We start from the raw sequence: 23,049 nt of genomic DNA on the forward strand, positions 1-23,049 counted from the left end.
TCCTTACCAGCAAGGGTTTAGGTGTTGGGTGATCATAGCTCCCTATCACTGAGGAGTGTGTACGCCGGGATGGGGTCCAGTTATGATCATCGGGGTTACCCACAGGGGGGATCTGGAGGATTACGACCGGTGTGGGCCCCATACAACAATTGAGGATACGTCTCAGGGAAGTGGGAAGGAACCGAGAATTTTTCTTGAGTTGTTGGCGTAGCACAGACTTAGTGACTTAGGCATTTCTGCTAGGTGGAATTAAGAATAAAATTGAATTTATACATAGGGCATTGCTTGCTTATGATTGTGTGTGTGGTCTATCCTTTACTTGTTGGGCTCAGTGAAGCTCACCCCTGTGGAATTTCCTCTTTTTAGATGATCCTGCAAGTAGATGTTATGGTGGCGGGGTGGATAACTTCAAGGCAGAGGATTATAGTAATGGTGTGTATGCTGATATGGACGGAGAGGGGTGTGACCCCTATTATCAGGACGATCAGGGTGTCCCGGGAGAATAGGGACTAGTGATGTAGACCAACCTTTCTGTTTCTTTTTGTTCCTTCCTTACATTCTTTTGATGGATGAAAATCCATTGTAAATGTGTATAAAAATGTAACCTGAATGTAGGGACTAGTATGTGGACAAGGTAACTGGAACCTTTTGTAAATATTACAACTTGAGCGCACTCTGACAATGTAAGCTTGTTTATATTTTAGTCTTTATTTGCTTGTGACTTGTATTTACTGCATCTAGATCCTGGAGGTGTTTGAATACTTCGGGTATTCGGGTCAACCATCGGATCCTCCCAAGGGGTGGTTCCGGGGTGTGACAAAACTTGGTATCAGGCTTTACAGTTTGTTCCTGTTACTTGATTACTTCACTATTGAGGGCTGAACTGTTCCAAAATTTACGTATTTGTCACTATCCCTATTATTTGAGAATCTATTATTCAGGGTGGGCCAATAGTGTTCCAAAAGTAGGGTTTTGGAACCCAAGGTTGCATCCGCTAGTTTCTGGTAGACTATTCTGGTCTGGAAACTGGTTTACATTGTTATACACATAGTTGTCATGGTGTCGCCATGGTGTCCTGGCGCTGGAGAAGTATGCATATCGAGCTCCGACATGGTTGAGGTACAAATATCGACCGATATGGCCGCCATGGACGCCATACCACGATATGTGGTCATATCTGTCGATATTCCATCTTCTTCTACTTTCTTCTTCCCAATTTCAGTTTCTGGTTCACATCTGTGTTAGCATAAACCGACAGTCCCTCACGTAGTAAGGTGGATCTCCTCCATTTCCTTTCTTTTCTTCCCTGGTTATTTTCATCTTCTTTTGCCATTGATGTTCTCTCTGTTGGGCGGTGCGCAACCCTCAATAGAATTGTTTTGAACCCTTTGAGAGAGAGTCAATTGGGCTTGAGTTTTGGAGCATTGAATCACCACCCTAGGGCGATCCTTACCGGAGAGGTTCGCACCCAAAAGCTTTCCTTGCCCTGAGATTCAAACCTTTGAAGATTACTTGCAACTAAAAAGATCTGATTCCGGGATTAAATACTCCTTGTTTAGTTGATTTTTGTGATGAGTTCTTCTGGAATTGATAGAACATGATGTGGCGATGTTCCAAGATTTATGACAAGAAGAGTTGAAGGAGTTATCTCCTTCGTACTGTGCTGTTTTCCGTCCCAGACTGAAGTCATAAGGTTGAAGACAACCATAATCTGATCGTGGGTTATTACAAACCCTTATTTTTGTCTTTTTCCTAAAGTACCCTTATCTTCTTTTATTCCTCTTTGTCCATACTTTACACATCCCTCCAAGTTTACCCTTAGTCATTAAATCAAAATCCTTTTATGCCCTTTCTTAGATTCTGCTTAATTACAAGATTGCCATCCTTCAAACTTGAGATTATTTACTGTTTTGTCATTCAACTTTGAATTTGAATGATTCTTTAATTGGGTGGGCCCCTAAGCGATTACACTTTCATGAATTTTATTTTTTTTTTGGTAAATCACTTTCATGAATTAAACCATAGTAGATTAGTAGTACACTTTCCTGTTGATTTTTTTATGTTATAGGGTGTATATTATAGCATACTAAATGACATTAAAAAATAGAGAAAATAATACATGGTCGACATGATCGCCATGGCGGGCGACGTGTCGATATATCGATCAGACACCCCTCCACCGACTTGGATCGCCGTGACAACTATGATTATACATTTCCATCCTTGGGTCCTAGTAACAACAGATCAGCAGTATATATTTGCAATCATAGTTAGTCAACCAGTAGATTATAGCTACTTTTTAAAATCTAAATGCAACCTTTAGGCATTGCACATCTTAAAGCTTCCTAGCCTGAGCTTCTTGCCATTACCTTTGCCATTCAAACCTTTATTGTTCTCTATAAGATCAAAGACTTAAGCAGGTAACTGTAAACTCTTCTACTTCTTGTTAGTCAGAATATACGACTATATTCCATTATTCCCTCTTTACTTCATACAACCACGCAAAGAACGAAAACTATTGATTTATTTGTCTTACTTGGGGCATATTTGGCTAAGCCTATTGGGCTTTTTCTTATGGGCTTCTGAAAACCAGCTTCTAGTAGGCAAGGAGGTGTATCCAGTGGGGTGTCTCAGTTTGGAATCTTTTCCACCTCCAGCCTGAGAATCCAAGAAGCTGGGGATGCAGGCTTATGGACTTCTCGGGCTGAGGGCAATAAAGATTCGACTGGCCCCCTTGCCTCCTAGAAGCTGATTCTAAAATCCCATAACCAGAGGAAGCCTAATGAGGTCTCCCCAACATACACTTGGGCACCATGTTGACAGGAATTTGACCATAATTGTTAGATTTTTGTTTTCCTAGTTCTCTACTTCCAATATCAACTGAAAGAAGGGTCATTATATTAGTAAATCAATTTTTGGAGTTGTCCTTCTGGATGCCTGTGTTACTTTTCTTAGTGGAGCTGAATGTCCCTGAGCAAGGGAATCAAAATTTTCCTGATACTTACATAGCAGTGGATATGAACTTGTATTTACTTCTGTTGTAGTTGTTATTATCATTATCATGAGCAGCAGTTGTTGCAATTTATCGTCATCACCAGTATCTTGGGGTTTGTAGTAGCAGTGTCATAATCATTGTTGTCACCATTAATTTCATCAACATTATGTGGCTTTTGACAGTTAGGGCAACTTCCTTCGCTTTGGAGGATAAAGAAATTGTTTACCATGTGAGAAGCACTTCTATTAATCTTGTTTTATGAGAATGCCATGTTCCCATATTATTCTGTGCACCTAAAAGAAGTGTTGGAATTTTAAATTCCGTGGACATTCATAATCATCCAAGATCCACACTATACATTGTATTTAGATGGATAAGATCTGATGGGGTGGATTACAAAAACAGGGAGAAAACAAAGACAGGAGATGTAGTAGCTGAATTTGGGATTTAATGAAGGAAAAGAATTAAACAGAAACCCGATAGAAGAAAGGGGGGGAAAGAAGAAAAAGATTCCGAATCCTTTTTTTTTTCTCTATTCCATCATTCCTGCCCCTCAAAGAGGCTGCAGTAGCCCTTTTAAAGAAAATAAATGTCTACATACTTGCTGTGGGTGGTTATAACTGCCCACCACACCACCACTAAAAATGAAAACTGAAATAAAACTAACTACACTGCAATAACTGAAATAAATACTAAATGCAGGGCTGGTATGACTTGGGCTTGGGCCTGAGATGGTATCCCTTGGAGTATCTAATTGGGCTTGGGGTAGGGCTAGTAGGAGCAGCCCCCAAATGTCCTGCATCAACTTTCCCATGCTTTAAAAAAAGTCGACCTCGAGTTTGGATAAACCCAGGAAACCAGTCCATGTGATGCCCATCCATGCCATGCCGTTCAAAAGCTCCGGTAATTCACGAGAAGAGGGGATGAAATCTTGAAACCGCACGTCCTCCTATCAATATTGTTGAGTGGAATGCTGAAGTCATACGCCATTACTGTTGCAGGAACTCTGGTGTTGTTCGTCATTCCAACTTGGGATAAGATGGAACGATTGGTTGTTGTAATCATGTGAGTTAAGGGGTTCAATGGATGTTACAGTAAAGAGGATAAGGTAGTTGTATATGGGTATTTTGGAATTCTGGCTTGGGGTTTCCAGAACAGGGAAGGGAACAAGATAAGAGAAGTTAGATAGAACTAGGAGAAGAAAGATAAGAGCAGTGGAAGAGAGACTGAAAGGGAGAAGAATCCGAGAGACAGAAATCTCGCAAGAGGGTGGGGAGGAAAGCATTAGCCATGCAGGAAAAGAAGAAGAAGAAGAGATAGATTCACCCAGGTTGGGCTCTGATACCAAAAATGATGGGGTGGATTACAAGAGCAGGGAGAAGAACAAAGGAGATGTAGTAGCAGAATTTGGGATTTAAAGAAGGAAAAGAATTAAAGAGAGAGAAACCGGATAGAAGAAGGGGGGGGGGGGGGGAAGAAGAAGATTCAGAATCCTTTTTTTTTCCTGTTCCATCATTCCTGCCCCTCAAAGAGGATGCATTAGCCCTTTTAAAGAAAATAAATGTCTACATACTTGCTGTGGGGTGGTTATAACTGCCCACCACACTACCACTAAAAATGAAAAGTGAAATAAAACTAACTACACTATAATAACTGAAATAAATACTAAATGCAGGGCTGGTAGGACTTGGGCTTGGGCCTGAGATGGTATCGTGGTATCCCTTGGAGTAGCTAATTGGGCCTGGGCTAGGGCTAGTAGGAGCAGCCCCCAAATGTCCTGGATCATTGCTGTACATGATGATGCATATAAATTTTAGCCTGAGGTATGAGTCGTATGACTGCTCTTTGATTTGATACAGACCCCATTATGGATGATATCATTGTATTGGTCTGGTCTTTAGAAGTGGGAAGATTTTGTTCATCAGCAATTTTGGACATTTAAATCCATAGACCACAAATTACAATACCATGGTGTAAATGTAACTTATAAAACCATTGGAGCTAATGCTTCAACCCCAGGGTTACATGTCTTTTATAGTTTTACATCTGAAGACAGAAAGTTGCAAAATTCATTGTATTTGACTCTTACATTCTAGGGGTTTAAAAATAGGAAATCTTCAGTGGAGATTTAATATCTCGGACAAAGATATTGAATGGGAATCTTTCCATTTGATGTGTTGTGTTTGCCCTGTAGAGCCCCAACCTATTCTATTAATGCCTGTGATGGTGTACTAATCCAGTACATGCAAAAAGTACCAGGTCTATTTCATCAAACCCCAAATCAGAGTTCCTCATATACTTTTAATCAATTGAAGTATGAAGTCTATGATAGACGTGTAAGGTTTGAAATCTCGATGAACCAAAACCTGAAAAATGTGCATGACCTACTACCAAAGATCCACAAGATTGGTGCATCATCTGTTTCTTGAGATACAGATGATAAAAGGAGTACTTGGCCTTTGAGAATTTCAGGGAGCTATATTCCAAATTGGGTTCTTCCCAGGATGTTACCTATGGCAGGAAGTCATTAATATTTGTTAAGCCTCTCCCAGGAAACAATGTTTTTGCAAATAGGTTTTTAGATGATGTAAAAGTGATTTGTCACCCTTGATGATGTGAAAGAGTTTTTTTTTTCTCCTTTCCCTATTTGTTTTCAATCATGCATTGTTTTTGTTGGTCCTATGCTGCTTCTGGTTGTTGAAGTAATAATTTGTCTTTATTTGTGTTGAAATAGGAAGTTCAGTAGGCACAGTTGAAGTTAAGCATCCAGCCACTGGTCCGAGTCTGAAGGAGGCTGATCTATCACTCCCTTTAGTCACGATTACAGCTCCAGAGTCAAACAGAGAAAATGGTGTGATTTGGGCACCTTCCCCTGATCGTCTTGAGCCACCTCCAAAGCCATTCCACCACTCAAATTGCTCTGACTCTCCCTGTGGGTCAGAATCTGGCTCTGACATCTTTGGCAAGCGGGAAGTGATTCACAAGTTGTGGCAGCAGTTGAAGAGAAGGGATGAGATGATCTTGGAGATGCAGGATCAGATCACAGCATTGCAGAATTCACTCAATGTTCAGCTAACAAATTCTGTTAATTTGCAGTCACAGCTGGATGCTGCGAACCAGGACCTATTTGATTCTGAGAGGGAAGTCCAGAGGCTGAGGAAGGTCATAGCAGATTACTGTGTAGGAGAAGTGGGGCCCACCAAAAAGCCCACAGTAACCGGGGACTGGTCAGGAGAAGGAAGAAATGGCCATAGTAATGGATTTCCAAATGGGGAGAGTGACTTGGATATGATGGGCAATGGGAGAGGAGATGGGGAGAGGATTGAGATGCTGAAGAGGGAAGTGGGAGAGTTGAAGGAAGTAATTGAAGGAAAGGAGTACCTGCTGCAGAACTATAAAGAACAGAAGACAGAGCTATCCGTTAAGGTCAAGGAACTGCAGCATAGATTGGCCTCTCAGGTACCTAATATTTTGTAGGGAACTCAGTTTTGTGTATTTGTTGTTTGGTTTTTCATGTGCTTTTTGAAAATGTGGGAAGCTGGGCTTCCTTAATTTCCATATTCAGTAAAATGTCTCATGCCGTATGCCTTGTGTGTGCGTGTGCGTGTGTGTGTGTGTGAATGAGAAAAGAAGTGGCAAAGTTGTTTCGCCACTTAATAGAGTTGATGCAGTTGCACTTCCATGGCTGAACAGGCTTTGACCCAGTCTGGAGGTCTCAGACCAAGAAGAACCAAGTCCAAACCTGGCTTATGGTCCAGTAAGGGTAGATAGAAGTTACTTTTGTGAACTTACATTTTATATTCTATTCCTGTTATTAGTTTAGGAATTCATTGTTTGAGTCTACATATGCAAGTACATGTAACCGTTGAGCAGTTAATGGAATAAATGAAAATTTTAATCAGTTTTATGTTGGATGTTGTGGAGTGAACAGAATGGTCTGACTGCTGATTTCTTCCTCTCCTTCCCTGTGATTCTAAACCTCCCCTCCGAGGTGTGCTCTCTTATTTTTTCCCTTCTTTGTTTAGTTCTTCTTTTCATTCCTATTCCTTCTTCATTTTTGAATTCCTTCCTCTCCTTCCCTGTGATTCTGAACCTCCCCTCCTCTCAGGCGTGCTCTCTTATTTTTTCTTCTTTGCTTAGTTCTTATTTTCATTCCTATTCCTTCTTCATGTTTGAATTTCTTTAGCTTATCAACCAAACTCTGTTTCTGGGTGACACTAACAGCCCCACATTGTTGGTTTGATCTCCCTGGAATTTCCATTCTTTCGTTCTCACAATTTGGAAGATACATCCCTACCCTAAGGCAAATCTGGTTACAAATTCTGTGGTTGAAAAATACCTAAATTATGAAGTCCAATTCACGTTTCAGGTCTGGTTCCTTGATTTTCCAGCCAGACCATGTTGGAGACTGCTATTGATCACATTCAAGGGGGTCGGTAGTTTCGATTCATCAAGTTGATCTGTGCTTTCTTGAGAGAGTTCTCTCAATTGACTCAAATCTGGTTTCCATGTGTTGTTGAGAAATCGTGACGGTGAAGATTAACTAAATGTTGGGATTATCCAAATAAGGAGAGATTTTGTTTAAAAGTTTTTACTTTCTAAGTTATGTTTTTGTTTACCTCTATATTTTTTTTGAAATTCCTGATTTTGTTTCTTATCCAAAGTGGTCCTAAACTCTTTCAAAAGTTTACACACTTACTACTGCTTCTTTCTATTTGGATTTCAATTACTTCGGTGGGCCCATAGCGACTTAAGTAGAGTGTTTTAGAACCTGAGATTACATCTGGGGAGTTTACATGGAAATATGTCCTGATCTAGAGAGACTTTTAATGTGAGACTGACTTTCATGGAGCCATACCCTTGGTTGAATCAAATATCACTGACCTAGTAAAATTGAGCATGGCGTTGGCAATCTTGGGCAAGGTCCTAATAAGAGTCTCATGAGGAGTCACAACTGGTACATAAACAAACATGGATTGGGTCGTTGCACCCATTTCATTGAACAACAACAACAACAACTCAGCCTTATCCCAACTAAATGGGGTTGGCTACTTGGATCGTTGCCCTCCAATCAACTCTATTCGAGGTCATATTTGAAACAAGCCCTAAGCTATGCATAAAAAAAAAACCAGATACATGAAAAGAACTTGAGGTTCTACTTAGAAATTCTGATCGCATTGTCTATTATCTTTGCGTTGTTTATTTATAAACCAAGTACAGTATATGAATGAGAAATTCACCCAAATTTGTGAAAAAAAATATGAAAATGCCATTAATCTCTATTATTGCATGTGTTATTATGTAGTGGAGTTAATGGAAAGCTTGTAATTTCAAACCATGGTTGAAACTTGATTGGTGAGATGGGTGTGATGTCCTCTATGGCTCCATCACAGAGAACTATTGCAGTCTGAGCATTAAGTTCCAGTGAGTGACAAAAAATTGCAAATTGTAGTTGCATGAAACTGATGGTGATTCACTCAGATTATTGATACTTTATTCTCAGTTTTGGTCATTATGTGCTCAAGTCTCTGGTTGAGCTTTAAACTAATGGGTGTATTACATCTAGGTACCTAATATTTTGAAAAGCTACCCTTGCAGTATCTCATATTTGAAATAGGGAGAATGTTTTCTGTGCCGGGGGCGCAGCTGCCCCCACGCACATGGCGGTGAGTGAAATGACCACCTTGCCAATGGCCGGCCCATGTATCTGGGTGCCTGCTGCGCTGCGGCTGAGAGTTTGGGATACCTTTTTTCACATTTAAAACTCTCTCTCTCTCTCTCTCTCTCTCTCTCTCTCTCTCTCTCTCTCCCCACGACTCTACATCTCCTTCCCCACCCCTCCTCTCTCCTCCCCTTCGTGGTGCCCATCTCCCTCCTCATCCTTTCTTTTTTCCCCCTCTCACCCTACCTCGCTCCCCACCCTCTCTCCCCCACCTTGACGTCTGCCCTCGTCCCCACCTCATACCCTACCCCAGAAATCTTCATTCCCAGTTTTTGGTCCAGACTCCAGCCTCCAATCGGCTTTACAATCGGTATGTAGATCCATATATAGGGTGTCCATACAATGATCAATCCAACAAAGGTTGGCCTCCACCGTTTTAATCCGGATTGACCGGAATTGGGATCGGCCTCTGTAGATTTTAAATCAGGATTGGCCTGATCTGATCTGATTTTTAAATGCCAAGTGTAAGGGTGTCAATTTAGAATTGAAACTGGGAATTTAAAATCGAATAAAATTAAATCAGTTCAGTTTTGGTTTCAAAATCTGAAATCTCATCTGTTCAGTTTGGTTTTGATTTCTTGATTGAAATGAAACCGAACCGAACCAAATTATCTAATTTCAAATCGAATAAATCATGCATATTCTATTCAATGTTTTAATTATCGTGGATGATAAATTTTATTTCACTTTAATGTTTGAAAAAAACTTAGTGGACTATAACTCTAACAAACAAAGGGTTCTTTTGTTGTAAAAATGTAAAAAAATTCCCCAAATATCTAAAAGAGGCCCTAAACCGAATACAATTTAGGATCAAAACAAATATGAAACTGAATAAGAAACCAAACCGTGTCGGTTCAATTATGATTTGAAAACATATGCTCTTATTCGATTATCTTGAACCGAATCAAAACCGGATAAAAACGAAACCAAATCGATTGACACCCTTAAGTGGGTCCCAATCCCCTTCACCCATGTTTCATATAGACATGGATTATCCATGGCCCCATACACACCCAATTATAGATATCCTGATTCTACCCTGTGATCCTGATTGTAGCCCCTAAATCCAACCAATCAGCTGTCAGCAATATCCACGTATATTGTCTTTTTTTCCTCTGGCCTTATCCGCGATAAATCAAACGGCCAGGATCTATTGCCGGGATTACAAACTCTAGAGGTGAGACAAGGAGACAGGTAGAATATTTCATTTTGTTTACGCATCAATCAAATCAAAACATTGAACAAATTTTCTGCCCTGTCATCCATCTCCACCGCCCAATCCCTGTTCCCAACACGTGGGCCCATGCAACGACAGATCTCATCACTCCATGATCCCGATGTTACGATGGGAAGATTTGTAGCCCTCCAATGGTGATGCAACTCTTGATTCTCCAACCCCACTAATCAACGAGGTGGGGCCCACTATCCATGTTCACCACGTTGCACTGTAGCAACACCTTCACATGAATCATGATCTGATTGGGTCCAATTGATCCAGTGCTCTTCACTCCACAAACCAAATTCCACCACTTCAGCTTTATCACCGTTCAAGAAGGATCAATTCATGCTTTACCGGGGAAGGTTATCTCTTCATTTCTGTAAAAAATAATAAAAAAATGAAAAAAAAAGAAAATTTTGACTTCAAGTCTTTCAATCGGACGGCTGCCAAGCGGATGCAGTGAGCAAAGGTAGATCTTTCCATCCTAACTTCAAACACCCACTCTCCTCCACTAGAGTGTAACCCTTCCAAGGGAACATACCAAGTAACATACTCGCCTGAGCAGCTGGGTTCCCACTGAGTGAAACCGGTCGGAACCCGATTCTACACAACTCGTCCCCCCACCTCTTCATCTTCACCTCACCCGTCCTCTTCGGCCCTCCAACCGCTATAATATTCCTGATCTCACACCCGAACCACTGCTTCTCCACCTGATGCCTGTCCGAATTATCGTAACTCAACCCATCACCCAGCGCGTCAAACAATGCCGAGTAGTAATGCAGAGCCTCCACAAACCTCTCCAAGAAGTTCCCTCCATGGCTCAAATCTTGCTCAACAATCGTAATCAACTTCGGGTTTAACATCTTAAGCAGCCTCAGCATCCCGAAATCCGACCCGGTTACGTCGTATAGGCAATGGTGCATCCAGTGCACAACCGTCGCTTCTTGGTTTCTCGGAGCGAGTCGACTCAGATCGGTGAAATTCCCAACCTTGCCTTCTAACGGTTGGAACTCGAACGGTAGCCCAAGCGAGTTAGCAAAATCGGAAAGTCGTCGACCGGTGGCCTCGAGGAGTTCGATCGACGATCCAACACCGGTGATTCGCATCGAACGTATCTTCCTCGATCTCGAAGCGAGGATGTGGAACAATCCTGGCCATTGAAGGCCCTGCATTATATCCAGATCGATAACGTGGACACGATCTTCAGTTTCTAGGGCTTGAAATATGGCTTGATTCGCAGTAAAATGGGAGAATTTGATCAAAGGACTGATCAAATTGTAAGATTGAAGAGCACTGCAAATCCTCTGGTTCTGAGCTAAGGTTAGGGTTTTGTGATTGAGTGGAGTATACGTACCGAGACACGAGCTTATGATCCGAGCTTGAAGAGCTTCAGCGAAGTACGCCGCGACGCGTTCAGGTGAAGAACCGAAAGGAGATGAGAGTTCAGATATCTCTGGCAGAATTTCAGTGGCTTCGTCGAGGTTATCCATGGCAACGGCCTCGGCACACTGTAGAAGTAGTCTTAGAAGGCGGAGACCATTAGATTCACCTCCGACGACAACGATTTCTTCCTCTGGATAACCTCCGGCGAGACTTTTACCTGTATTCTGTCTTTTACGAGCTTGATCACCTTCATTTTCGCCGGAGGATTCGCCGGCACGAGAATCACGATCGATACGCTTGGTTCTCATCTTGGAATCAGAGGCAGAGTTGTGATTCGCATTAATGGAGGATTGAGGAAGTAAGCTCTGAAGCATGATCGCAGAGAGAGCGAGAGAAAGTGAAAAGATTAATGGCGGAGAAATATTTTTCGGTGTTTTGGACCCTTTTTGAAGAAAATCTAAAATTCCACAAGAGAGGACAAAAAGTGTCATAGAGCTGCAGACCGAGTTGCAGAAGATAGAGAGAGAGAGAGACAGAGAAGTGGCTTTGCTTGGCTGGTATAGCCGTTAAGTTCTCCGTTAATTAGCCGTCAAGTCCGTCGTTTGGTGGCCGTCCGTTGTTAAGGCCTTATCAGCTAATAATTTAACGGCTAACTGCGTCATTGTAGATTCCCATTGGCGGTTATCTTGGGAATATCGTTTGCCTGATTTGTCTTATTATGTTCATTGAGATATAAATAGTAAAATAGACAATCGTGCTTTCTTTAATCATCGCGTACTATGGATAAAAAATGTCTCAATTGATCTGGAGCGTCCATTAAGTATCTGCTATTGTGTACTTAAACGGAGACTCTTACGTCGTTCTCATAAGTAAGCCCCATTTTTGTTGGAAGGTCTAAACCCATATTCCACGTATCAAACTTAGGGCTAGGAAATTGTTTTCTTGGTGGGGCCCTTGTAAAATTAGCCAATTATTGGCGGCCCACATCACATGACAAGTGGTGGACAAGAAATCAGTTTGTGGTGGCTTCGTGGATGTCTCATTCCGGTTGCAGTTGGCAAGCAAAGTGGCTAATGAAGAGAAGGTGAACCAGTTACCGGCTAAGTGGGTTTCCATCCGGTTCATCATAAAATATAACGAACCGGATGGTTCAACTGTTCAAGCGGCTGAGTCAGGTAAAGATTGGTATAGTACTAGAGTCAATATTTTAAATCAAGGTATCATTGCCGATTTCAATATGCATTGGTCGTATCAAGCCAAATTGGATGGTTTTGTCCGCAATTTTGATTTTTTTCGTTTGAAAAAAGGAAAAAAAAAAACGCTGCTTGGTCGCATGACACCTACGCCCAAACACAATAATGCATAAAATTACCATCCAACCCTCTCTTCTGAAATCTAAAAAACTCATCTATGTTGATACCCCTACACGACCAAGCAGCGATTTCTTGCCCAAAAAAATATATATTTTTTGAACAGTTTTATTCCCAATAAAGATTTTTCCATTGATATTGGATTAGGTAGGTATCGGTGACAAAAACGACCTATACTGATACGGATCGACTGATACACCTAATCCAATACCAATATAGAATCGTAGATACAGTGGCCATGTTTAATCTCCTTTTGTGGCCAATATGTGAATTATCACGTACCTCTAGACTTAATTGATTTGTGAAAACAAATCCAATTAGCTAGACTGATCAAACCACTTGAATAAACAAAATGTTTTCTTCCCTGTCACTATGTTTAGTGAAGTGTAATGTTTCGCTATTTGCCACATGACAGTGTATGGGTTAGTCCATGTGATAGAGGACCAAACAATCATCTTATTGGTACAATTTCAGCTTAAAATGAATAGAGGAAGTAGTTATATTTACAAAAGATGTCATTTTATATTTTATATTAATCTTCTTTTGATGGCAATTTGATAATTTTACTAAAACTTGAATGAGAATTTCAATAACTTTTCTTACTTAATTTGAACTAAAATTTGGCTATTGAAATGTATGTGGGGTCCTCTATTATATGGACTTATCCATGTTCTGTCAAGTGACAAATAATGAAGCGTTATACTTAACAAGGCATAGTAACACTCGGACACCTAGAAGGACCCCTAAACGATATAGATACGTCTCAATTATAAATGAAAATTCTCTCTTATGTTCTGAAAAAACCAAATAAATGTCAAACCACAAAAGGGTTCTTTAGATTCAACTGAACCGTTATCTTTTAATTAAAATTTTTTGAACCGTTAATTTTTAATTAAAAAATAAATCTAATTGGAAAACTAAGAATAAAGTAGGTGAGACTTTGATTTGAGAACAAAACTATGAGGACCACAGAGCAAGTTACCTAACCTTTCCATGTGATTGGTCTACCTTTTTTGACAAGAGAAAATAAAAATAGAAAAATCCAACTATACCATTCAATTCACTGGTCAGCTACCTAAAAGGAACTTGGGATCCTTTATCCATAATCAGTAAATCTGATATTAAAACTATAGTCCAACCTTGACAAACCCCACCAACCCATTTTTCTAAAATTCTTGGCAACCACAAGTGAGGAGGTGTGGTTGAATTTTCAACCATCGATGTAAAGAACTACTAAAGTCCAGCCCAAAATCGATTGAACCGGACAAATTTAACCGGTTCAACCTGAATCAAATTATATCTTAGTCGATTCGCTTTGGTTTTATATAATAGAAAGAAACTGAAGATTGATTGGATAGATTGAAAATGGAATAGCGAATCAAATCGAGAACCAAACCAATTGATAATAAAAGGAGAAGGTTCTTTAAGCAAGCAAGATAGGGCAGCGTGCCAATGAGGTTTGACAATTCGATATCATATTTATAGGTCAGCAAGGTCATTTCATGTGAGGAGGAAAAAATAGACATAGAGTTATTAGCATACGTTGCCTTGACAGCTCAAAGAACCTTTAAAATTGTATTGGACTGAAAACCGATATGAGACCGATATAAGCCCTTTAAACAAAATCGATAAAAGTGAATCAAATTGGACCGAAACCAAACATGAGATTTTGAGTTGCTAATTTGGCTTTGGTTTGGCCCATTTGGAATAGAAACTGATTCAACCTAGTCGAAATCAAACCAAACAGATTGATTGACACCTCTACCAATTCGGATCCAATTCCTTTACTTCCACCTGCCCGGTATTGCCATGCGCCCCACACACAAGTAAGGTGGAATGTACCGCCTTACCCTTGCCCGAGTGCCTTGCCCGAGCAAGGGTAAGGCTGTATATTTTGCCTTGCTTGTGTGTGGGGCACACACGACAGTAGGGGCAGGCAGAAGTAGAGGAGCCGAATTGTACCAATTCACCACAATAAGTTCAATTTTGAGCACTCCAAAAAAAAAAATCAATCACCCAAACCGAAACAGGCCGGATTGGTTGGACCACAATTTCATGATGGGTTAACGGGCATTGACGGTGTTGACAGTGGCGATCATGTCTCGTGTAGAGCACTTGTAAGTTGCTACTAGAACCTTTTAGGTGTGGGATCCTATCGTAAAGGTATGATGACTTTTCAAGGATGCATCAGTCTCAAACTGGACCCCACAATGGGGGTCTATAAAGTCTAAACACCTTATATAATGTCCAAAAGTTTCTGCAATCAAAGGTTGCCTTAGTGACCTTTATTGTCGCTGCATATTCGACGATTCACAAGTGGCCCACATGTTGTTTCCTCAAAACTTCTTCTTCGGTTTAGAGATCGTTGTTGGTCGATGAAACTATTTTAATTGTGCTTCAGGCGAAGATGATTCTATCTATGTCTTGGAAATCCAACAATGTAAAAAAATACAAAAATTGCAATACTAAGAAGTAGAAGAAGAAATCAAATTACTTATTTTATCGAACATATTTGTTGAAGTTATTATAATTTGATAAATTCGAAATTGATGAGGCTTATAATTTGGTATTTAATCTACCAATATTTTACAATCAAATTGCTAACAACATAGAAACGAATTTGTTGAAGTCTTCATAATTCTCTCAGTCATGAACTATTGAAGCTTGCAATTTGATACATTGGATATCTTTTAAAGCAAACCAAAAAGATATATAGATGGGTGAAAATCTATATTGCACTACTCCTAAAAAAGAAAAATAAATAGATAAAAGATAAAGACACTTCTTGTGTTGATTTGTTTGATGCCCTCCTTTAATTTGCATATCTATATTTATAGACATTCTTGCCAGTTTTGGTGGTTTTTGTAGTTATCACAATTCTCATTTATTTGAAATTAGCTTTAACCACCCTGGTGACCGTTTATCAGTCACTGACCGTTAATCGGTCACTACCAATCCATCAATTTTTTATTGTTTTCAATCATTGATCGTATTTAGTCACTGACCGTTTTCGGTCACTGACTAACAAGTCAGTCTTGTTTGAAATAGATTTTGGTCTATTTATGTTGACCGAAACATACCGAAAATAAGATATTAACACATGCAGCATGTTGTGAATTGTGATAAAAATGGATTATAAGTAGGGCCAACCTCTTCCATGTAAACGTGTCCAACATCGATCGTATTAGATGACTTTACCCTCAAAGATACTGGTATTTTATCATATTTTGAGAATAACATCTTTTTTGCTTGTATCGTGTCTGTACCGATCACCAATATGATATCAACCAAATATCTAAATCGGTGTTGGCTGATATTGAAATGGTTGATCCAAGATTGATACTTAAAATCATGATTACCACCAATGATTTAGGTGATAGATTCGGAATTGATCATCCAAGTTTGACCTAATATGATATTGAACCAATTCAAATTGATCGAATCGGCCATGTGTTGGTTAGTTCTGTATGGACATGGGGATCATGAACCAAGGTATCGGTATTGTATTGGCCAATACATATCAGAGAGAGGGTGCTAGTGAGTAGTGTATTTGTCTAGTTACCTGCCACGAGTTAACTAATGCAAGCTGGTTAAGAAAGGGATTTTCTTATTGGCACCCTTCATGGTGTTAAATAATTTTCACTCTTATTTTTTTGCTCTTTTAATATAACATTCAATTTCTTATAATGAGAGTAAATATTGTCATTTCACATATATACTCCAAAATTATGTGGCAATAATATCTTTTGATAATAGTGTCGAGTTCTTAATACAGTGCAAAGGTGTCATTTTGACACTCCCAAAAGGGCGGAAAAAGGATCATGCCGTTATAAAAAAACTATCATTGTCTTCTTCGTGTAAACATATAAGATGACAAGATTTACCCTCATTTCACATATATACTTCAAGAGGACCACTTACTAAGAAACATGGGGCCGAAAGAGTGCACACACTTATTATTATACCTAAGAGCTACAAGGGTAGGGTGTAGGAGTCAATCTCTAGACCTCCCTGGACTTAGGCCAGAGCTACTTGATTGAGCGTCTCCAGTGCCCTATGAGGAATTTCTGTTGAATTCAGCGTTCATTAAATCCAAATAAATGGTTTAATTTCAAAATTGCATGCCGGCACCCCTCAAATTAAAAGACTCAGATTGCTGTAGCACCACTCCCTGTGTTTAGTGTTTTCACTGCACAATTACTTTGATTTAAGAACAATATTCTTCACCCCATCAATTCATTTACTCCTGTGGTGCAAACAAAGTTGACCTGTTCTATATCATTGAAGTTCAGGTATACACATTCATGTCATTACAGTGGCTTGGAAGATCCATATCAGACCTGCCATTTCAGTTGGATTCGTTTTCTTACTGGCTATTTCAATGTCTGGGTTAGTAAAATTTGAAGAAACTTTTGATGAAAAGATCTAAAAAACCAGTTCCATTACATTTCTGCCATTTCTTCCCACAATATCATCATTCAAAATATACAAAAAGTTACAGCTTGAAAAAAATAAACCAGTTCTTTAGAACCTGCAAGTGCTCCTCGGTAAATTGTGGGACTTCCTTTGATTCCCTCACGCAAGCATCATAAAAGCTTCAGAATTCCAGCCTCCTTTATCACCGATGAACAAGAATGACAAAAAAAAAAAGAGTCTTCTCGTCCATTTCACTAGTGTTGCCTTCGTAATTTAGGAAAAGAATGATTAGAAGCGACAATTACGTTGTTTGGCACTTCAGTGGTGAATAAAAATTTGGATAATATTGAATCACAGAAACATCAATTTTCTCTCCTTGAGCAATTTTTATCACCCATCTTCCATAATATCATAGAAGGGGATGAGAGAAGGCAATGGAGCTGTAGGAGATGGTAGTACTTTCTGCTTAGAGTCAATTAAATACCCTGACAACTTCATATCTTCAACAAGCAAATCCAAGATCAAGTAGATTCTATCTGAATCCAGATGTGATACGTCTCCCATGACAAACTCATGAACTACAGACCCTAATTCAATCCAGCTCGAACCTCTATTCTTCCTCACTCCATGTTCCCTTAACATTGCTCTCACTCTAGCAACATCCTCCCAACGCTCAGCAGCAGCATATATATTGGACAAAAGAACATAACTGCCAGAATTACCAGGCTCAATCTTGAATAATTGTTCTGCTGCAATTTCAGCCAGTTCAACATTGTTGTGGATCCTACAAGCAGCAAGCAGAGCACCCCATACGCCAGAATGGGGTTCCATAGGCATACTTCTTATAAGGTTATAAGCCTCGTAAAGGCACCCTGCACGGCCAAGAAGGTCAACCATACAAGCATAGTGCCTTTCTGAGGGTTGAATGCAGAAATCTTCAGTCATTAGTCTAAAAAACTTCCTGCCTTCCTCAACAAGGCCTCCATGGTTACAAGCACTCAAAACCCCAAGAAAAGTTACTCCATCAGGTTTTATATTTTCCCTTTGCATCTCATCAAAGAGAGAGATTGCATCTTGACCTATTCCATGATTTGCAAATGCAGCTATCATGGTACTGTAACAGAGCAAGTCCTTTCTATTAGCCTTTTCAAATACTTTCAAGGCCTTTTCAACGCTCCCACACTTTGCATACATGTCTATCAAACTAGTAATCAACTGTACATTGGAAAAATGTGAGGGTCTCATGTATTTGTGAACAAAAGCTTCAGCCTTATCCAGAGCTCCTAACTGCGAGCAAGCCAAAATTACTACCAAGATAAAAGTCTCATCTAGCTCACAGCCCTGCTCTTCGTACTGCTCAAACAAGTCTAAAGCAAGACGAGGCTGTCCATTTCTAGCATAACCAGCAATCATGGTGGACCAAGAAACCAGATTCTTCTCGGGCATCTGGTCAAACAAATACCTTGCATTAATAACATCCCCAATTCTAACATAGCCATCAACCATCATGGTCCATGATGCCACATTTCTCTTTGGCATTTTATTGAAAAAGTCCCAAGCACATTCCAATTGTCCTGCTTTACAGAGCCCCGAAATAATCAGATTCCACGACCCAATATCACTACTCGGCATTGCTTCAAAGAAGCGAAGAGCAGCAGTGATATTACCAGTATCCACAAAACCAGAAATCATTACATTCCACACGGTCAAGTCCTGGACGGGCATGAGATCAAAAATAGCTTGTGCCTCCACCATGTCACCAACTGTCACACAACCACATATCATAGTTGTCCATGAAACCACGTTTCTCTCAGGCATCCTATCAAATAACTCACAAGCAATGTCCAATTCGGAGTTATTAACATATCCATAGATCATAGAATTCCAAGAAACAACATCTCTATCTTCCATTCCTTCAAATACCTGTCTTGCAATATCTACTCGTCCACATCTTGAGAACAAATCCAGTACAGAATTCTGCAACGTTAAATCAGAATCGAGCCCATATTTCAAGATGAGCCCCTGAACAGCCTCCCCTTCCTTTAATCTTGTTTGCCGAGCCAAAGCCTTGAGTACTGACGAAAGGGTGAAGTTCAAGGGTGGGACGGATTCTCTTCTCATCCTGCGAAACAGAATCAGGGCTTCTTCGTAGCGATGATTATCAACGTGGCCATGAATCATAGCTGTCCATAAGAAGGCATTTGGCCGAGGAATGGCATCGAAGATTTTGCAAGCGTAGTCAAGGGCGCCAAAGCGTGAATAGCTTCGGATGATTTTGTTGAGGACAAGCTCAGAAGAAGAGATGGAACCATCAACCAAAAGACGGGCGTGGACAGATTTTAAGGATTTGAGGCTTCTGCAACGGCTGATGAGATCTAACGGAGCCTGATTCATCTCATGGCCTTACCTCCCTTCCGAGTCCTAGAAGACTCAATTCCCGCCTTCTCGAGGTTCAATAGAGAAATAGTTCACCCATCAACAAGCTTTATTCCTTCTCAGTTTTGATTAATTGAAGTCGAAATAAAGTAAACATGAGCTGTTGGTAGAGAGGGTGTTAAATATCAATAACACCTATAACTGGGCTTGAAATTTTTAAATCACTTTCTGGTATCACTCTTGTTCCAATTCGACTCTTCTACTTCCGCCTGAACTTACTGCCGTTGTACGCTCCACACACAAGTAAGGCGGAATATACCTCCTTACCCCTGCCCAAACGGGATAAGAAGATACTTTCCGCTGTGCTTGTGTGTGAGGGCACATGGCAGTACCAAGCCTGTTCACTGCATTTTGTTATAGAGAGGGCGTTTTAGATAAGTTGATAGGGAATAAATTTACGAAACGAAATAAATGCCCACACTTGCATTTGTACAACTCATGCTAAGAAAATAGAAACGCCAGAGGTAAATAGATAGTTAAGTGACCCACCTAAAAAATAATCCCCCAATGGATGCACCATTTTATGACTTCAAATATATTAGAACCAAGAGGAAGGGATACAAAAAACTATAGGGATAAAGAACGCTACTTGGTCATGCGTAGCTCCTACGCCCCAGGCATAGGAATGCATTGAAGTACCACCCCATCTCTATGAAATTAAAAATCACATTTTATATTAATGCACCTGTTTGCACTCACATTGCCCCGTGCTAGTGTAAATTTTACACGATCAGGCAACCTGTTGTACAAATCTATAATACCTTATTCAAGAATATTTTTTGGATCCAATCCATATAAATCAATAGAAAAGACAAATTCCTTATGATATATTAAACCCGGCTCAATTATTAATAAAGTGAAAAGATCCCCAGCTGATCCAAGGCTTGCTCTGATGGTTCACTACTCTCTTGGGACATCTACATCAGGAGCGACACCTAGTTCATATTTATTTAGTTGATGGCCGATCGGCCCTTGACTTGCGGACAAAAAAAATAAAAATCCCCTCATTCTACAAGCAATGATTGTTAATTTGTTATCAAACTAGGCTTTCTTACTTCAAATCTATTTGGGTGGCTAAGTGGTAATAGTCATGGCAATTTTGTGTTGTATTTAGAAGTGGCCTTCCAGGCTAAGGAATTCACTACTGCGTTTTGATTCCCTTAAAATATAATTGAACTTACGGTTAACAAAATAAGAGGACAAATGGGTTGTCTTCGGATCAATTTAAGATGATATAAAATGACATAACAAATATAAATAATTAAAAAACAATACTATTATAAAAAAAAAATTCATAAAAAGAAATCGTTACACGTGCTATTTCTTTTTTTTTTTGGTAATGTTACACGTGCTTTTTCTGAATCCTTTTTGGATTGGTGGCTCCAAGCCTCCAATACGAAATTGAGTTGTTTTTTTTTTTAATAATAATTTCATGATGGATTTTATAAATCGTATTCGTGTTCAAAGGGTCACGAACAATGAAGCTTAATCCCCTAATGTGGATTACTCTTTGAATAAGCTACACCACAATTCACCTTATACACGCATAAACATTAGAAGGAGGGATGTTAACCATATTATGAAACATGGATAAATAATCATTTTGGCTTATTAAATTATCTATTGATTCGTGAAAAAGTTACAACAAAAGAAAGAAACCAATCTACCATCTATTTTACTTGAAACAATACGTGTAGTAACTCTTAGTATAGCAATAAAAAATGAATTTAGTTCGTCTCCAGGGAGGCGTGCGCCCAGGGTGCTGCCAGGGGGCATCCAGCAGTTGAGCTGTGCCGCATACATCTCGGTGCACACCTAGGGATGTGTGCAGCACAGCCCAACGACTGACAACGCCTTGTGCGTTCCCTGCTCCCTGGAGACGATCATGATCCATAAAAAACAAGATGTGTAGGCTGATCAACTAATCAAGTTCTCATTGAAATAGGATCAACTCAAAGAGATTGTTTTCAAACAGAAGTTTGATACCTTGACTCCTCAACAGGTAAGCTTGTTCTTTTGCAATATTTCTTTCTTCATTTTCGTGGATGACCAATTGATGCTATGTGGATGTAGATCAACGGAAGGCACATTTATTCATTTGGTGTCTTATTTTCTCCGAGATAAAGAAAAAACAATTTCAAATCAAGATTTTCTTGGTATCCCATGTCAAATCATCACAATTATCAAATACAGGCCAAAGATGGATTGTCAATCGATCAGTTTCAATTAGTTTCAGTCTAGTCCAATCGGTCTCCATCGATTTAAGGCCTCATAGTCTCATACTATTATTGCATCGTTTAGTTATTGGGCGGCATAACCACGTTTATATTCATTTGATTAGTCATCGGTTTGTAATCAGGGTCAATTTAATTAGATTAATCAGGCGTTAATCTATCTTTCGAAGGACTACTTGGCTTATAAAGGAGTTGATCAAGCTACAAACGTGTTGATCAGAGTACAAATGGATTATAAAATAATGGGAAATTACAAAATATCCTCTGTAGTTTGAAAAAATTACACAGATCCCTCTCAAAATTATATTCACCTCCCTTTCAGAGGGGGTAGGTATAATTTTGAGGGGGATCGATATAATTTTTTCAAACTACATGTTGCGTGTGAAAACCTCCGGTACTTGGTTCGCCCGCGGATGAACCTGTAAAAACCAAGCAATGAGCGCAAGAGGGCCGGGGTGGCTCCGGCCTAGGACTCTCCGATGCTCAAGTCAGGTCTTCAACGCGACAGCGTAACTGCGTAGTAAAAAGCAAGATGTGGGATAGAGCTCCATACCTGGGTATTTATAGAGTAAGGAGGAGATGAGACGGTTGGGAGAGTCCTAGTATGGTAGGAGTCCTTCTTTCGGAAGGTTCTCTCGCGTAGAGCGGAGTGGAGAGTTATTTTCGGGGTCGGACTCTTATTAAGGTAAGAGTCCATGTAGAGTGTGATTCTGTGTTGCGCTGGGATCGTGGCTCGGTCCCTATCCCGTGATTCCCGGGATGTGCTGACGTGGCCCGGAGATCCCCGGTGGGGTGCTATGGGAGTCTCAATGGAGGAGGGCTCGGCCTACGAGGTCGGCCCGTGGGGTCGGCCATGGAGGTCGGCCCGAGAGGAGGTTGGTCTCGGCCATGAGGTCGGCTAGGAGTCCCTGGCTGACCCGTATAATCTCGGCCTCAGTCGCCGGAAAGCTCGCACCAACCAGGCTTTGTCAGGTGACTTATCGGATATGGGGTCGGCCCAATTTCCTGCTCGGCCCAACTCGGTTCTCGGATTGAGGTCGGGTCGGCCACGTGGCAGCCTCTGATAGGTGGGGTGTTTTATGCCTCATCACAGGCCCCCCACTCATCAGATGTCGGCTCGGCGCTGATGAGTGAAATTCCCCGGGGCGCTTGTCGGGAAGAATCTTGCGGTTGAGCCGAGATTATTTACTGCTCCGGATTTGACGCTGCACGATCTGACGGTTGGGCGTCAGTGTCACGTCAGCAGTCATTATGGCGGGCTCGGGAATTCGAAA

At 40.4% G+C, this 23,049-nt stretch overlaps 3 protein-coding genes across 4 annotated transcripts in view; 1 reads left to right on the forward strand and 2 right to left on the reverse strand.

Annotated features, from left to right (window-relative positions):
• Positions 1-6,575, forward strand: part of LOC122640068 — a 29,567-nt gene extending 22,992 nt beyond the window's left edge. For both annotated transcript variants that reach the window (XM_043833186.1, XM_043833185.1), the window contains exon 4: positions 5,730-6,575. In XM_043833186.1, the coding sequence (XP_043689121.1) occupies positions 5,730-6,472 (743 nt within the window). In that variant the 3' untranslated portion in view covers positions 6,473-6,575. The remainder of the gene's footprint in view (positions 1-5,729) is intronic.
• Positions 6,576-9,897: 3,322 nt separating this feature from the next.
• On the reverse strand, positions 9,898-11,817 carry LOC122640067 (scarecrow-like protein 23). Its single transcript, XM_043833184.1, has 2 exons — positions 10,367-11,817; positions 9,898-10,280 (listed from the first exon to the last, which is right to left on the reverse strand). The coding sequence occupies exon 1, from the start codon at positions 11,808-11,810 to the stop codon at positions 10,368-10,370; it is 1,443 nt and encodes a 480-aa protein (XP_043689119.1). The 5' UTR covers positions 11,811-11,817; the 3' UTR covers positions 9,898-10,280; position 10,367.
• A 5,616-nt stretch (positions 11,818-17,433) lies between these two features.
• On the reverse strand, positions 17,434-19,555 carry LOC122639540 (pentatricopeptide repeat-containing protein At4g02750-like). The gene has a single exon (XM_043832406.1). The coding sequence runs from the start codon at positions 19,497-19,499 to the stop codon at positions 17,496-17,498; it is 2,004 nt and encodes a 667-aa protein (XP_043688341.1). The 5' UTR covers positions 19,500-19,555; the 3' UTR covers positions 17,434-17,495.
• Positions 19,556-23,049: the final 3,494 nt, after the last annotated feature.

Source organism: Telopea speciosissima, chromosome 9, assembly GCF_018873765.1.
Source record: "Telopea speciosissima isolate NSW1024214 ecotype Mountain lineage chromosome 9, Tspe_v1, whole genome shotgun sequence".
Taxonomy (NCBI): domain Eukaryota; kingdom Viridiplantae; phylum Streptophyta; class Magnoliopsida; order Proteales; family Proteaceae; genus Telopea; species Telopea speciosissima.

Bases quoted from the DNA above. Each gene is read 5' to 3' on its own strand.
- LOC122640067 (XM_043833184.1), bottom strand. From the start codon at position 11,810: ATGACACTTTTTGTCCTCTCTTGTGGAATTTTAGATTTTCTTCAAAAA.
- LOC122639540 (XM_043832406.1), bottom strand. From the start codon at position 19,499: ATGAATCAGGCTCCGTTAGATCTCATCAGCCGTTGCAGAAGCCTCAAA.